This window comes from Manis pentadactyla, chromosome 5 (assembly GCF_030020395.1).
Source record: "Manis pentadactyla isolate mManPen7 chromosome 5, mManPen7.hap1, whole genome shotgun sequence".
NCBI classification, from domain to species: Eukaryota; Metazoa; Chordata; class Mammalia; order Pholidota; family Manidae; genus Manis; species Manis pentadactyla.
The window spans coordinates 123,887,087-123,904,467 of NC_080023.1; the positions used below are offsets into that span (position 1 = coordinate 123,887,087).

The window sequence follows — 17,381 nt, forward strand, 5'->3', positions numbered from 1 at the left end:
CTAATGAACCCCTATTTCAATAGCAAAAACCTTCCTCATGTTTATTTGGTAATAAAACTGTTAGGTGTCATACAAAATTTCTGTGGGACACGAGCACTCTAAAAAACACAGCAACAAATATTGGAAAAACACAGTGTTTTTCTATTTATTTAGAAAATGAAGACCAGTAGAACTGAAGTGAATCTTAAGAGATCAGTCACTACTGCATACCCTGTAAAGGAATAATTTACATCTCATTTTTCAATAACCTTACCTCTGAGGAGAGTTCACCTTCATTAGCATCAATTTCTTTTGAATTTTCCTCAAAGTCTTCCATCTCAACACCATCATCCATAAATTCTGCATTAACTGAGATGACTAAAAGACCCAAATATAGCCAAAAGCCTTGGAAATGCATATTGATTATCTGTGGAATTAAAAGTTATGATAAAAGTGAAAATAAAACAAAATTGTGAAAAATGTGTTAATGTAATTTTACAAAGAAATCATTTCTCAATACCTTCTTTATAGTAGGATAGCTTTTAATATAAATAATTAACAACATTACTTAAATTATGCTTTAAATAAGTGAAAATACAAACTTGATTTAAAATATAATCTCACAGGACACAGAGTATAGGCCTAACTAAAAACAAAGAGCCAATGGCATGAAACCTAAAGATACAGAAACAAATCATCATGATTCCTAAATGTTTGTTTAAGTTACTTTTTAAATACAATATTGCTTTTAAGTATATAAACGTACAATTGGAATTTAATAATTATAAACCAAAATAATTTTTATATAAACACCAAAAAAAAGAAAAAACACAAAGAAAAAGAATTGTATCACCATTCACCTTAATAGTCTTTTACTAAAATCAAATCACAGCTAAAAAACTCAAACAAATATGATAGTTATTGCAACCAGGTTCACTGCTATAGATTAAGTTCTTTTGCTTTTATCATCCCTTAATGCTGTGATGACTCAATTATTTAGCCATTTCTCTATTCAAATAGTTCTGCTCCCTACAGCATAGAGATAAATAGAAGCAAAATAAAATTTGGCTGCCTCCTGGCAGAAATACATAATTTATGTAATTATTAATCCTCTATTCCCATTAACATGTGAAAAATTCAAGTTTTATTTCTTGATGCCAATGGACTTTTAAGTACCAGCTAAATGTGAACAGTGAAATAGTATGGCAGTCCTTGGTTATAGGGTGGTCAGTCACCCAAATGATTTATTATAGTATCGTTCCACTGTTTTTTTTTTCAATGTTAGCATCAACATGGAAATTTTTTTTTAAAGTAAATTATGAGAGAAAATTCTTAGATCCTCCAGAACATATCTATAGGCCTGTATGGGTCTGCTCAAGAAACACTGGATTTACCAGATAGTGAACTATACCCACCAGAATGGCTACAAACAAAAAGAGACAACAAGTGTTGGGAGAATGTAGAGAAACTGGAACTTTCATACATTGCTGGTGGGAATATAAATTAATGCCACATTTTGGAAAATAGGGTAGCAGCTCTTCAGAATGTTAAAAATAGAATTATCCTATGACCCAAGAATTCTACCACTAGATATCTATCCAAGGGAAATGAAAACAGATGTCCATACAAACAATTCAAGAAACATTTTTCATAATAGCCAAAAAGTGGAAACAATCCAAATGTACATCAACTGATGAATGGATAAACAAAATGTGTAATATCCACACAATGGAATATTATTTATCAAAGAAAGAGCATGGAGTACTAATTTGTTACAACATAAACAAATGCTAGGAAGCCAGTAATAAAAGACCACATATTATATGCTACCTTTTAAAAGAAATAGGCAAATCCATAGAAATGAAAAATAGATAAGTGATTCTCTAGGGAAAGGAGTGGGAAGAAAGGGTTAATGGTTACAAGGTATTTTGGGAGGGTGATGAAATTATTCTAAAATTGAAATATGGTAATGGTTGCACAACTCTGTAAATATATTAAAGCCCATCGACTTTCACACATTTAACAGGTGAACTTGAACAAGTGCAAATAATGTATCAATAAAGCTCTTTTAAAAAAGGAAGCATCACAAAATAGAAATACCATTTGACCCAGGAATTCCACATCTAGGAATTTACCCTGAGAATACAGCAGCCCAGTTTGAAAAACACAGATGCACCCCTATGTTTATTGCAGTACTATTTACAATAGCCAAGAAATGGAAGCAACCTAAGTATCCATCAGTAGATGAATGGATGAAGAAGAGGTGGTACATATACACAATGGAATATTATTCAGCCATAAAAAAACAAATCCTACCATTTGCAACAACATGGATGGAGCTAAAGGGTATTATGCTCAGTGAAATAAGCCAGGCAGAGAAAGACAAGTACGACATGATTTTACTCATATGTGGAGTATAAGAACAAAGAAAAACTGAAGGAACAAAACAGCAGCAGAATCACAGAACCCAAAATGGACTAACAGTTACCAAAGGGAAAGGGACTGGGAAGGGAGGGATAAGGGTGGGGGGAAGAAAAAGGGAGCATTACGATTAGCATGTATAATGTGGGGGGCACACGGAGAGAGCTGTGCAACACAGAGAAGACAAGTAGTGATTCTACAGCATCTTACTACGCTGATGGACAGTGACTATAATGGGATTTGTCAGGGGGACTTAGTGAAGGGGGGAGCTTAGTAAACATAATGTTCTTCATGTAATTGTAGGTTAATGATACAAAAAATATATAATAATAAAAATAATAAAAGAGGAAGCATCAGAATATGGTTAGAACACCTTGTAATGAAATCAAAACTTTACAAGAATATGTGGGCCAGTTAGCCTTAATTTCTTCACTGGCTACAACTCTAAAGTTTACTTTGGAAATGCATGTCTTTTTTAAAATCAGCAATCTACCACAATATGAACATTCTATATTAAAAAGTGTGTTAATACCACTGCTTATGGCAAAGACAACACAAAAAATGCTGCATGTTGTCATCTGAGGTTGAGCTCTCTGAATCATAAAAAAGAGGTGTAACTGGGATAGGAAGTAAATATAAAGGGATCATTTGACTCAGTAACAATAGGTAGGTTTATTTTTTTAACTTTTACTTATTGGCACAGGAATCAGTACATTTACAAAATGCTTATTGTTAGTAACCCTAAAAGCTTCATTTTCTAAAAGTTTTAAGAGCCTTCCATGATATATATAAAATGTAGTAAAATGTGTTTTGCTTTACTATCAATGACAGTAAAATAGAAATGCATTAAACAGTAACAGCCATAATAACGAACATTAAGCCCCTATCTTCTTCAAAATTAACACACACTTTAGTTTCTTAATAACTGATTTGTTTAAAAAGTATTTTCTCAGTGCTTTGTTTGAGCTCTGGTATATTGGGCTCTCAGGGTAAAACTGAGGGGAAACCAAAGAGGCAGCAGTCTCTGTGGACCCTACTCTTACTTCAACCAGAGCAACCCAATATTATTTGTTTTCTGTATTACAGTTCTTCCTAACTTTCCTTCAGAAGTAGTTGACAAAGCTTCAGAATAAAGTTTATAAAATCCTTTATCTTGAAAGTTTGTTTCTTCTCTAAAGTTCTTTGACTATGATCATGTATTTGTGTAAAGGAACTAGCTAATTTAATCGTTGCAGGACATGAATAGGAAGGCATTAATACTTTGAATCAACAAACTGAAGAACGATTTAAAGACTTGGCCAAAGTCACAATTGGAAATGTGAAACAAGATTATAATCCAGAATTTTACATCACTATACCATGCTATCCCTTAATCTTACCCCACTGTATTATTATTATATGTTTATTGATAAAGCAATGGAAAGAAATCACAAATATGGTTAACAGCATCACTTTCAAACCTCTTGAAAGGTTTGACAAATACCATTTCTTAAAGGAAGGCATAAGATAATGCCTGCACTGGAGTTTTGAGAGGCCTGATAATGGGGTATAAAACATAAAAGGAACTAATTTTTGCAGTTTAAAAAAATTATTTTAATTGTGACAGACTGCACATAACATAAAGGTAACCATTTATACCAAATTTAACTGTTCAGTAGTTTTAGATATATTCACACTGTTGTACAACCAATCTCCAGAACTCTTCCCACCTTTTAAAACCAAAACTTTACCCATTAAAACTCCTGCATTTTCCTTTCTACCAACCTCCTGGCAACCACCATTCTTTTTGTAGTTTTAATAGGTTTTCTCTCTTTTTTTGGTGGAATTTTTAGGTTTTTCTACATGTAAGATCATGTTATCTGTGCACAGAGGTAATTTTACTTCTTCCTTTCAAATTAGATGTCTTTTCTTGCCTGATTTATCTAGTTAGGACTTCCTATACTACGTTGAATAAAAGAAAAGTAGGCATTCTTGTCGTGTTCCAGATCTTAGAGGAAAAGCTTTCTGTCTATGGTGTCAGAGTTGGCTTTTCATATATGGCCTTTATTACACTGAAGTAGTTTCTTTCTATCCATAGTTTTTTTTTAATGTCTTACCAAAAAAGGTGCTGAATATTGTCAAATGCTTTTTCTGCATCAATTGTGATGATCATGTGGGGTTTTTTTCTGTATTCTGGTAATGAGGTGTATCACACTGATTTGCAGATGTTAAACCATTCTTGCATTTCAAGAGTAAATTCCACGTGGTCATAGTATATAATACTTTTAATGTGCCACTGAATTTTCTTTGCTAGTATTTTGTTAAGGATTTTTGCATCAATATAACTAGGGATATTGGTCTGTAGTTTTCTTATAGTTTTTTTGTCTAGCTTCAGTATCAGGGTAATGCTGCTCTCATAGAATGAGTTTGGAAGTACTCCTTTCCTCTTCAATTTTTTGGAAGAGTTTAAGGAGGACTGGTACCAGTTTTTCTTTCAATGTATGGTAGAATTCACCAGTTTTAAATCATCTGCTCCTGGGATTTTGTTAGAGGGTTTTGATTACTGGTTCAATCTCCTTACTAGTTATAAGTTTGTTCACATTTTCTATTTCATCATGATTTAGTGTGTTCCAAGGAATTTACCCATTTCATCTAGGTTCTCCAGTTTGTTAGCATATAATTGTTCATAGTATTCTCATGATCATTTTTATATCTATAGAATTAGTTGTAATGTCCCCTCTCTCACTTCTGATTTTAGTTCTTTTGAGTATTTTTTTCTTACTCAATATAGCTCAGGGTTAGTCACTTTTGTTGATCTTTGTGAAGAACAAACAACAGTTTCACTGATTTTCTCAATTATTTATCCATTCTCTATTCCATTTGTCTCTCATATAATCTATATTTCCTTCCTTATGCTCGCTTTGGTTTTCTAGCTCCTTAAGGTGTAAAGTTAGGTTGTTAACTGGAGATCTTTCTTTTTCTAAGATAAGCATCCACAGCTATATATTTCCTTCTCAGCACTACTTTCACTGTATTTATCCCATAAGTTTTAGTATATTGTGTTTTTAATTTTTATTTTCTTATTTTCTTGTGACTTTTTATTTCCTTGTGACTTGCAAAATCAAGCTGAGTGATCTACTTCAAAGAATTTCACTACCATTACCTAAAAGCCCTACTGAACTCCACTGCCAGCCCCAAACCACAAATTATAAGTGCAGCTCATACTGGTATTGAAGTAATGCTCAATCCCACATCAAAGGTAGCAAAAGCACAAAAAGAAAAGACAATCACAGCATACCCGATATTTACTATGATATACGGGATAGAGTCCGGGCTGATCACCAAGCTATTTTCCCTTTTCCCAGATAACATGACTAGACTACATTTCCTTTGGAGTTAAGTGTGACTTGGGTAAAGTAGAGTTAGGTGAGACCCAGGAAAGCCAATGGTAAATTTCCAGTCTGAAGGCCAGCAGGCTTGAGACCCAAGCAGAGGCAATGTTTCAGTTGCAGTCCTACAGTCCTAAGGCTGGAAAAGACTGCAGTCCCAGCACACTCAGGCAGGAGGAGTTCCCTCTTCTTCACTGCAAGATCAGTTTTTTGGTTCTATTCAGGCCTTCAGCTGATTGGATGAAGGCCACCCACACTAAGGAGGACAATCTGCTTTACTCAGTCTAACATTCATATGTTCATCTTAATGCAAAATAACACTCTCACAGATACACCACATCCAACCAAAGATCTGGGCACTCGGTGGTTCAGTCAGATTGACACATACAATTATTCATCAAAGCCATCAAATCATTATGAACACCAGCAACAAGAAATTGTATTAGGCCTCTGAGATTTTTTTTTTCCATTTGAGCATTATTGTAACTAATACATACCATTAACTAAAAATTGGGTATTTTTTAAACTAAATCAGAAGACCTAGAAACAATGAAAATATCTCAAGAAATATAGCAAAATGTGGGAAAAGAACCAAAATAGCAGAAATAATAGTTGAAAATAAATCTTTCTGGCAGTTTAGGCAACAAAGTGCTACAAAACATTCCAAGGAGTCTGGATCTGATCCTATAAAAGAGAGAAACTCTGAAGGTCTGAGATTAGTGAAAGGATCAGAGCTGAAATTCTGGATGTGGGAATATTATTTGGCTGTATTCATTACTGAAAGAATGAATTCAATCAGCACTGAGTTTTAAAACCATAGCTACACACTAAAATCAAAATTGACTAAATAACATCATTTTCAAACTGATGTTTATATAAACATAATTACACATTCACTTATTTAAATTTAGGATTTATACTCCTTCCACATAGTTCCAAAAGAATAGCTTGAGGCAACTTGCAAAACACAACCTTTCATATTTTCAAAGACAAAAATACAAACTTATTGAGGGCTGGAACTCTCAGTTTCTGTATCCACAGTGTCCCAAAGAGCACTGGTACATGACAAACAGGAGCAGATATATGTTTATAGAATGAGTAAATGAATGCATAAATGACGGGGAAAAAAATGGTTAAGGCAGCAGGCAGGAGGGAAATAGATATTATTAAGCAACCAGCTAGGATGAACTTGTTGCAGCTGCACTGAAACAATAAATTTAGCAGAAGGGTTTCTAGGCAAATAGGAGAAAATGAGGAATACAATGGGGGAGTTTTCACTGTCTTTAAAAGTCTACAAGATCCTTGGAGGGAAAAATCCTTTTCTAGAATTTAACTCCTAGAAAAATTTGTGGTCTGAATCCTTACGTGATAGATGTCTTTAACTATGATTTTATGGGAGAGAAAGAGTATGTCAGTGCTTCTACCACTGGCCCTCTGAAGTTTGTTACAATGTTGTTAAACCTAAGCTGGTAAAGGCATTTCCATAGAGAAGATAATGGGCTACAAATTTTTCAGTTTCATGATCAAATTTAATATGGAGGAATTAATATTTTTAAATCCTACTCAACATATGTGAAGAATATCTCTTATTGCGAGTTATTTCAGAATCTTGCTATAGACGTGCTGCAATGCAATTCATAATTTACTATGCAATTCATAATTTACTAGAAAAGATAATGAATAGAAAATTAGATTTTGTGTTACCATATCACAAAAGTAAAACTGGACAAATATTCACCCAAATTAGAGGGCATTCTTAGAATTATCTGGTTACACAGCACATAAAGAAAATTCACTTTGAATGAGGTGGGAATGAGGCAGGAAATGAGGTGGGAAGGCAAGTAACAGTGGCATCTTAGAGTGACAGTTTTCTCCAAAAAAACTGCAAGACTCGATTTGAAATGCAGCTGTTTTCTCACAGAAGAAATTAGCATACTTCAGGATAAACGGCATCAGGGATTTATAATTTTGTGATGGCTAATGTTTCCAAAAATTCAAGGGAGGATAGCCAGTAGATAATAAAATTCACCATTCACAAGTTCACTTGACAAATATTTGCGATTGCCAATTATGTGCTAGGAACTAAGTTAGTGAATTTACAGTAATTCACAAAACAAACATAGCCCTTTATCTCAGAGTTTATATTCTACAATGAAAAGCACACATTCAGCAGATAACTTAGATATAATATGTAAACTGTAATAAGTGATAGAAAAGTAAGAAGTTGTAAGAGTTGGTAATTAGGGAACCGAATTTATGTGGTGGGGAAAGGGTCAGAGAAAGCCTCTTTGATAAAGTTACTTAAACTTAAAGTAAGATGTTGTAAGGAAAATGGAAGATCTTATGGCCAGGATCCTTATCTGACCCTCATCTACTTGATGATGTAATCATAGGCACATGATTACACACCTGCTGGCAGTGAGCCATTATTGTCAATGTTAATATGTAAAGAGCTCTGCCTGGTGCTCTGCTAGGAGGCAGAGATGGAGATGGATCGAGGACTTGCTAGAGGCAGACATGATTCTAGCACTGGACTTGCCACCATGAACATAAAGCTTTGTACTAAACCCTTAACCCCTAATGCTATGTTGTTATTCAGTCTCACCTAATCCAGAGTGAACTTGCCTGGGGCTGAAACCCTCCAGCGAGACATCTGATGTAGTTGGTAGGATTCACTACAGACGGAAAAATGGAATAAGCTGTCCTCAAGGCAGGCATGCTTCAGCGATCTTCCCCATGGATGGAGATATACCCAGATATCCCCCAGTGGGCATATGGATGGAGGTGGTGATCCTCCTGGAGGAGTGAGTTCCTCCCCAGGACTGGGGGGAGGCAGAGGTGATGCCTGAGGCAGTAGAGGAGGCCCTTTGCAAAATAGGGAGGTCCTTGGAGAAACAGAGTGCCCACATGGTGGTGGGAACTGTGGGTTGGCTATTTCTCACACTGTTAAGAAGGGCCATAAAGGATAAGGATGTGCTCCTTTGAGAAGCACAATAATGCAAGTTGCAAGGTGCTGTGGAGGAGGTAAAAGAGTCTTTGCAAAATGAGATGGCAGCACTGCCAGGCACTGTGGAAGTGGCACAGGCTGTGAAGGAGAAGGATGTACTCCTGCAAGAAGAATAAGAGGCAGTGCAAGAATTTCAGCTGCAAGTTACTGATTAAGCAAGAAGGTAAGAGAGCTGTTGAAGACTGAGATAGTGTCACTGTGAGGTACTGTGGAAAAGGTAAAGGATGTAGCAGAGGAGGCACACTGTGGAACAAGAGAACTGCCATCAGCCCCAGAAATGGTGCAGGAGCCAGGGGAGAACTAGAGGGTAGAAGTGGTGCCAGAGGCACCAACCCCTCCTCTATTGAAATCCTGCCCAGTTGTAGTCAAGAAAATAAAGATGCAGCAACCACAAGTTCCTCCCGGAAATGTATAGCACCCTCTCCAGGTGGTGGAGTACTCTATGCTCTGCCCCTATACACAGGCAGAGCTGGTGGATTTGGATTCCTGGTTTTGGCAGAAACCCTCAGAGTCCGTTTCAGCTTGGCTCCTGCACTTTTGGAAGGTAGGGGTGGATGGGATCGTTCTGTCTGGATCAGAGATGGGAAAGATGGCTTCCCTGATAACTCATCCTGCTTTGCGGCAGCAACTGCAGAATACACACCAGACTCCAGGAAATCATTCACTTTTCAAGTAGGTAATGGCCACACTTCACCCTGTATGGCCCAATTAGGCCTTCCACTGCTAGATGGCAGATGTATGCTGAACTCCAAAAGGTGTTACGGGAATTAGGCATGCAAAAAATGCCATTTATAACCCAGTAAATTATGGCCCTGGACAAGGAGCTGTTTATAGCAGGGATGAGAGATATGATGGCACAGATGCCTACACTGGCCAGGAGGGGCTCATACCTGCAGCAGTGTAGCACCGTCTCTACTTGCCCCTTGAGTGAATAACTCCAATGCTTCCTGTGATATATACTAGTGAAAGGCAGGAAGAATTTACTTTAGAGCCACTATTAGCAGAGAACTCCTATATCTGAAGATGCATGGTACACAGATGGTTCCAGCCATAGGCAGCCCCCAAAATGGAGGGCTGTAGCTTTCCATCCTAAGACTGAGACAATATGGATGGAAGATGGTGAGAAGAGCAGTCTATAGGCAGAACTGCGGGCAGTATGGCTCATGATCACCCAGGAGCCTTCCCCCATAGTTGTCTTCACTGATAGCTGGGCCATCTATCTGGGCTTGACCCTTGGCTGCCGACATGGTATCATGCCAACTGGATGGTTGGTCACCAACCCCTTTGGGAGCAAGAGTTGTGACAAGACTTATGTGCCTCTGGTCAAACTAAAACAGAGTATATCACGTGACAGGTCATTTGCTTAGGGTATCCCCAGAAAACAATGAAGCAGATGAATTGGCCCAGGTACATTAGCTAGAAGGAAATCCTTCCTCTGATATGGCCCAATGGTTACATCAACATTTGATGCATGCAGGGAAGAAGACAATATGGGCTGTAGCCTGTTAGTGAGGCCAGCCTTTAACCCTTGAAGAAGTCAGCAGAGCCTAGTAGCAGAAGCCATTGTTTGCTCTAAAAGAGACTTACACTGAGTTCCATAGCAACCTGGGATGATAGCTAAGGGACCTATACCCTGCATCAGGTGGCAGATAGGCTATACTGGGCCTCTGCCAATGTCAGAAGGGTATCGATATGTCATGACTGGTGTGGACATGGCTACTGGACTTCTGATTGCTTTTACTGTGCATTGTGCAGACGAGCAAATGACCAAAAGAGACCTGGAGCATCTCTTTGCAGCCTATGACTGACTGCAGGTAGTTGAGAGCGATCAAGGTACCCACTTTACTGGACATGCACTACAAGAATGGGTGCAACAATTAGAGATAAAATGGAAGTTTTGTGTAGTACATAATCCTACTGGGAAAGGCCTGACAGAGAGGTACAGGGGCTTGTTAAAATCTGGTCTGACATCAGATACTAATAGTCTATGGGGATAGCCTACTTATGGACAGTGCTATGACATCTTAATGAGAAGCCCTGGAAGGGGGCACTGAGCCCCACAGACATGCTAACACACATTGCTGCTTCCCCTACACAACTACAAATACAAACTAAGGAGAAACTGTTGAAGCTGGGGTTTGGCCACCATAATCTCTTGCTACCAGCACTGACTACAATAAACCCCCAAGATTCCATTCAGACAATGTGGTGGCCTTGGACATTTTGACACATGGACCAGTGATGGCTGGCCTTCCTAACACCTTGGGGACAAGGCCTGGAAGCTGGCCTCATATGTATTCTGGGAGTAACAGCACAGTGGCCTCCAAAGATCACAGTACTGCACGCTAAATGTCCAGAAGGTAAAAAGCATCTTCCTGGAGGAGTTTTGTTTTATTGTTATGTCCAGTGCATGCACCTCCAGTAGCACTATACACAGACCCCTCAGTAACCCCGAGAGAGAGATGGGTAAAGGTATAGTATACTAGACCCAGATGTGGGACCCCCTTTGTGCCACAGTCCTATCACAGGACCACTCTCTTGCATGCATCCTACCTGATGGACAAGAGGTGCCTATGTTGGTGTCATTAAAACATGTGTCTTATTGCCCTTAATATTAATCTCTTCTAATGTCATCTGGATTGGACACGCCCCCAGCAATCCTGCTGCTTGCTAGATGTGCATGGAGCTCCCTACGAGTTCTGCTACTGGCCTCCTGTGGAAAGTGTGAGTCATGAAGTCATGAACTTGTCTGAGTCTAACTGGTTTGAATACAGCTGGAATAACCACTTGGTGGCAATTGATCTCCTCAGGCTTGAGGATTATCATAATTTCTGTTGTTATGTGTATCATAATTTTTGCTGTTATCTGTACATTGTTGTAGCCTCTGTTGCTGTTGTGGAATCTGGTTATAATGTTCCAGCTTTCTCACATAAGGACCATCGTGGAAAACTGGGGGCATGCAGATTATGAGGTGAGAATCCTGGAGGGGTAGAATGTAGGGAAAATGGAAATACCTATGACCAGGATCCTCACCTGACCTTAATCTACTTGATGAAGTAATTGGCCTACTGACTAGACAAATGCTTACACACTGGTTAGCAATTAGCCGTTACTGTTGATGTTACTATATAAAGAGCTCCACTCAGTGCTCTGCCCAGAAGCAGAGGTGAAGGCAGAGATGAACTGTGAATGTCCCATAGGCAGATGTGATTCCAGCACTGGATCTGCCACTGTGAGAATAAAGCTTGGTATAAACCCTTTTACCCACAACTTCAGTTGCTGGGTCAGTTGTTATTAGGTATCACCAAGTCCAGAATAAATCTGCCTGGGGCTGAAACTCTCCAGTGAGACAGATGCAAAGGACAGAAAGAAGTGATTTCCCTAGGTCAGGGACAGAGGAAGCAGCGTGTGATAAAGGAACTGAACAGGGAAGATAGCAAGAAGAGTAGTGCAGTTTTTGAGTATTTACTGTGCTTCAAGCATATTAATTCCAATATTTACAGCACCCTATGGTAAATGTTAGTATCCCATTGTACAAAAGGAAAGTGAGGCCATGCGAGATGAGTAAGTTACCCAAGCATACCCAAAAATGCTTGCTACTAAATAGAAGAGGCAAGACTCAAAATTAGGTCTAGCTTCAAGCTCTACATTCCTTTCATAAAGGCTCTAAGGTTAGGTTTAATAATTTAATCCTCAGTAAATGCCATTAAAGTTTCAAGCCTATAATACATAATACAAGGTTAAATATTTTCCTATTATGTTCCACCCTTTAGACATACATTCCAGTTTCTGTGGATTTTGTATTTTAAAAGCCAAATTTTAATGTGTATCCAAATTATATTTTTTTGTACACAGATTCTGTTAGTTTGTTAAATGGCCTTTAAAATCTTTCCAGCAAAGATTAGGCTACATAAAAATATAAAACCCAGCAACTTCACGGTATTAACTTATGTTTCTATGACACTTTAAAATTTTACAAAGTACTCATCAAATTTCAGGGTATTTAAGAAGATATTTGCATTTCTTAGTTTAAAAGCTCAAGCATAAATAGTAAAGCTTACTACAGTAACTATAATTATCATATGCTAGATAACATAAATGTTTCTAAATATCTCCTTTACTTAACAAAAGCTTCAAGAAAGAATGTCTTCATTAACTACTAATACTTCTAACTTTCTATGGTAGACAGAATACTCCTCCCCTGCCCAAGACACCCTAATTCTGTTGCCTCACATACTAAAAGGGGCTTTGCAGATAGAATTAAGGTTGCTAATTAGCTGGCTCTAAAATAGGGAGAGTAGTCTGGATTATCTAGGTGGGCCCAATACAATCAAATGGGCCCTTAAAAGTAGAAGAGGATGTTGGTCAAAAATGGGCAGGAGAGATTTGCAGAGTAAGAGGGACTCCATGCACCACAGGGACCTTGAAGATGTAAAGGGCCATGAGCCAAGGAAAACAGTCCTCAGCTGCCAGTCAGCAAGGAAACGGAAACCTGAGTTCCACAACCACAGAAAACTGAATTTTGCCACCAACCTGAATAAGCAAAGAAGCAGAATCTCCCCAGAGCTTCTAGTTAGGAAGGATGCCCTGATGACACCTTGATATTAGCTCCATGAGATGTGTGTCAAACTTCTGCCTTACAGAATTGTGAGAAAATTAATTTGTATTGCTGTAAGCTGCTAAATTTGTCATCATTTGTTGTGGCAACAATGAAAAACTAATACTTTTATTTCTGCACTACTTAATTCTAGCTGCTCTTCCTATAACCAAGTCTTAGTTGATAAGAATGATAGCATTTTTCATTCCGATTGCCTACTGCTTTCCTGCTCTTAATGGCTGCCTCCTTGGAGCCCTTTTCTCCCTTGGCTGCTGTCCTGCCAATGGTTTTCAGCCCCAGGCAAGTTCACTATGGATTCAATGTGACCAAAGAAATGACAGTAGAACATTCTTGGGGTGAAAGGATTATACCCAACTTTATTTCCACGGTGGCAGGTCAATCACTAGAGTCCTGTCCACTCAGAGAGAGTCTGCATGCAGCAAGGCCATCTCTGCCTCTGGGCCTCTCTGCCCACACAGTCATCCTCTGGGCCTCTGTCCTCGGTGCTGCCACCACTCCAGTTTCTGCTCTGTTCTCCTGCAGCCTTGCCACTGTGTCACCCAGAGCACTGGGCAGGGCTCTTTATATAGAGAGTCAGTAATGACACATTGCCCACACGTGTGTAGTGAGCTAGCCAACCAAGGCTAGGTGAGAATCCTGGCCACAGGAACCTTCACTTTATCCACAGTTGCTATGGTGCCACTCCTGATTCTCAGTTTTCTTCCTTTTCTTTAATCTTCTGTAAATGTTACTGTCCCTTAGCAGCATGGTTCTGTCCCCAGGCTTTCTTTTTACATCATATATAGTCTTGACTTCTACCTCTAAGAGCTAACCAAGAACCCCCAGATTTTATCCACAGCTCAGAGGTTACTGTTTTCAAATCACTATCCATCTTCAAGATTCCAAAGCCTCTATTAATTTGAACTTGATCTTTGCTCCCAAACCTGCTCCTCTTTCTCCTTAATTCCCATCTCCCACTAACTGTACCTCCAGTCAACCAAATCTGTCACTTTGCCATTATATTAAAGACTATTCTTCCTCACTGGTTCCCTATGTCATTGTTAACTAAATGCATTTGGCTATTTCTTAAATGTCTCTTTCTACCCCCATGCCTCTGCTTTAATTCAGGAATCCATCATTTCTGAAAATGATCTACCACTTTGCCATTGTTTCCAGTCTTGCTAATCTCTAAATCTATCCTCCACCTTCTAACATGCTCAAAACAAGAATTATCTGTTTATAAAACTTTCAATAGTTCTCTGTAGTTCTCAGCATAAATTTTGGCCTTTTAAGACTCAGTCATTTCACAGTTTTTAAGTCACCTATTTAACACATTTATGCTTTCTATATGCTATTTCTTATAAGATGCCTTCCTGCTGTTTAGTTTTAATGGCCAACTGAGGATCCACCCACCACTGGTATGCCGTAAATCACTAAATTTTTCATTGTCATGCAGCTTCAGTACCTCAAGTACAGACTGATATAATATAAAGTACACTGAACTTGGCACCACAGCACCAAATTTCTAGTTCTATTTATTAAAAAGGCAAGAGCTTATTAAAACTGCTCTGGGCCTGTTTTTCCATCTGTCAAGTTAAAGTCTCAAACTAGATGATCTAAAGGTCCATTAAAGTTGACAATTCTAGCTTCCTAATTAAAAGGCACTAACACATATTAGGTACTAAAGCAAGTAAGGCTAATATACAGCACTGTTCAGTTTCTACAGATCCATCAAAATACATCATTTACACACAATAAATTTTGTCGACTAGTTAAAGTATATAGAGTGTCTTGTTCTAAGGATTTGGGGATAAGGTCTAAATGTGATTGGAAGATTGAACCAATTAGATGTGAAGGCAAAACTGTACTGTAGAGAGGTCAAACTTACCGAAAAGAGGGCTACCTAGAGTGATGTAAAAAATTTAAAGCAAGCGAAATACTAAGACTAATCTTGGTTTCAATGGCTTTTATGCATCAAAACCTTTCAGTATAAATTATTTTATTTTGAGACTTCTTCCCATGGACATTCGATTTATTTTCTCTTTCCTCGTTCTGAGCTTTGTTGGCATTTGCTTTTAAATCCCAATCAATACTATGCTGATGGACAGTGACTAATGGGGTATGTGGTGGGGACTTGATAATGGGGGGAATCTAGTAACCACAATGTTGCTCATGTGATTGTATATTAATGATACCATAATAGAAAAAATCCCAAGCAAATGCCTCTTCCTTGTTGCTTGGGCAGATGCTACAAATAAAATCAGCCAAGCGTCTGATCGTAAACAGCCTTTAGGTGATAATGAGACTCTAGTAATTACGGCTTCATTGGATTCAACTCAACCCTCCCACCCCCCTCCCCAGCGGCGCACAGAGGGCTCCGGGCTGCGCATCCAAGGAGTGGCCCGAGTCACAAGTCGCCGCGGTGATGGCTGGGTCCCCTCGTCTTTACGGAGGCGGGCATTGCGTAAGCTGGGTCTATTTTGATGTTGTTCGCGTCTCTGTGAGAAGTAGCGGCTGTGGTGAGTGGCGCGAGACGCGCCCCGGGTCCCCTCTGCGCCCCTCGGGAGCGCTTGCCAGAGCTCGAGCGTGTAACGGGGCTGACATGGTAACCGCTGGAGTAACAGACTCGATTCCCTGGGGCCCTTAGGCCCCCAGGGCCAGGCGAGCTGGGCGAGGCCCTGGCTTCCCCCGCACCCGCCCGACCCAGCGCAGCAGGTGGACCCGCGGTTCCGGAGGACCCAACGCCCCGCGGCGGCATCAGCCCCGCCACCCAGGGCGGCCCCTCCTCACCCAGCCGCCCAAGAACCTCGCCCGCCGCTCCCCCATCCACGAACTCCACACACAGCCCTTCATCTGGCCCCTCATATTCAGCCTGGCGGATCCCCAAAGAGAAGGGTGCGGCCCAGGAACCATGACTCGGACTCCCGACCGCGCCCAAGCGCAAAGGGCAATGGGAAAGTAGCTACTGCCCACTCACCTGTCTTACGGGCCTGTTTTCGGCCAAGGCAGCTCAGATGTCCGCGTCGCCGCCACCTGGTCCCCGCGTCTCCGCAGACCAAACCCGCCTGGGGCCGCCCAGCAACAACTGCTAACCGCGCATGCGCGTGCGGCCGCAGGCCGGTGGGAGGCGGCGGAGGCGCGAGCCACGCGCATCTGCTCCGAGGGGCTCAACTGCCGCGCCCCGCGCAGTTCGCCCCCGGCCGGCGCTCGTAGGGCGGATTCGGCCCGCGGTTGACAGGAAGAACTCCTGCCCTCTCTGCAAACATTGAGGTTGTGTCTCCTACTGCACATAGTTGGGTGCGGAATTTGATGTAAATCACGTTTTTGAACAGCGTCCATCACCCCGGCCTTTCTTCCTAGAGTTCTGTATGTCAAAAGAGGAGCGGTCATTGTGGTCAACAGGAAGGCTCCTATTTTGTGAGTGTGGGTGTGAATAACATATTAAATGTTAACCTAATAAGCACACTATACGTTTTCTTTCTGAAATACTAATAAGAATTGCTAATCTCTATTATCTTCCTGTACTCTAAGGGTTTTAGATTCATTATCTCATTTAACCTTCACAACAACCCAGGGAAGAAAGTAAATATAATTACTTGCCTGAGGCTTTGACCAATAAAGGGTGGAAATAGGGTTCAAATTCAGGCCTGTCTCTCTCAGAGGCTGTAATTTTAACCAATACACTAAAAATAAAAATAAGGCATAAACGTAATATTGAATCACAAGCTTCTTTGCCCTATAGATATTGGATCATGTAGCTTTTATTACTTATATTTTATAGTAAATCTTGACATAATTAGGTATGATCACGATTTACAGTTTTACTGGGAGAATAAAATACTTAATTGACTTGTGGTGCCCCTGTTAAAGAGTCCCAGGTTAAGGGATTGATGGCACTGCACACACAATATGTGATTATTGGCTAGACTTTAAGAACCCGTTTTTCATATTGCATTCGGTAGGCCCTGTTGTAGACTGTTAATGCTGTCACCTACCCGAGTGTGTTTAG

General features: G+C 39.8%; 1 protein-coding gene across 1 annotated transcript in view; it reads right to left on the reverse strand.

The window, feature by feature from the left end:
* CLGN (calmegin) overlaps positions 1–16,842 on the reverse strand; it is a 56,916-nt gene extending 40,074 nt beyond the window's left edge. Inside the window, exons 1-2 of the mRNA XM_036930716.2 lie at positions 16,350–16,842; positions 254–406 (exon numbers count right to left, since the gene is read on the reverse strand). Of these exons, the coding sequence (XP_036786611.2) occupies positions 254–397 (144 nt within the window). The 5' untranslated portion in view covers positions 398–406; positions 16,350–16,842. The remainder of the gene's footprint in view (positions 1–253; positions 407–16,349) is intronic.
* Positions 16,843–17,381: the final 539 nt, after the last annotated feature.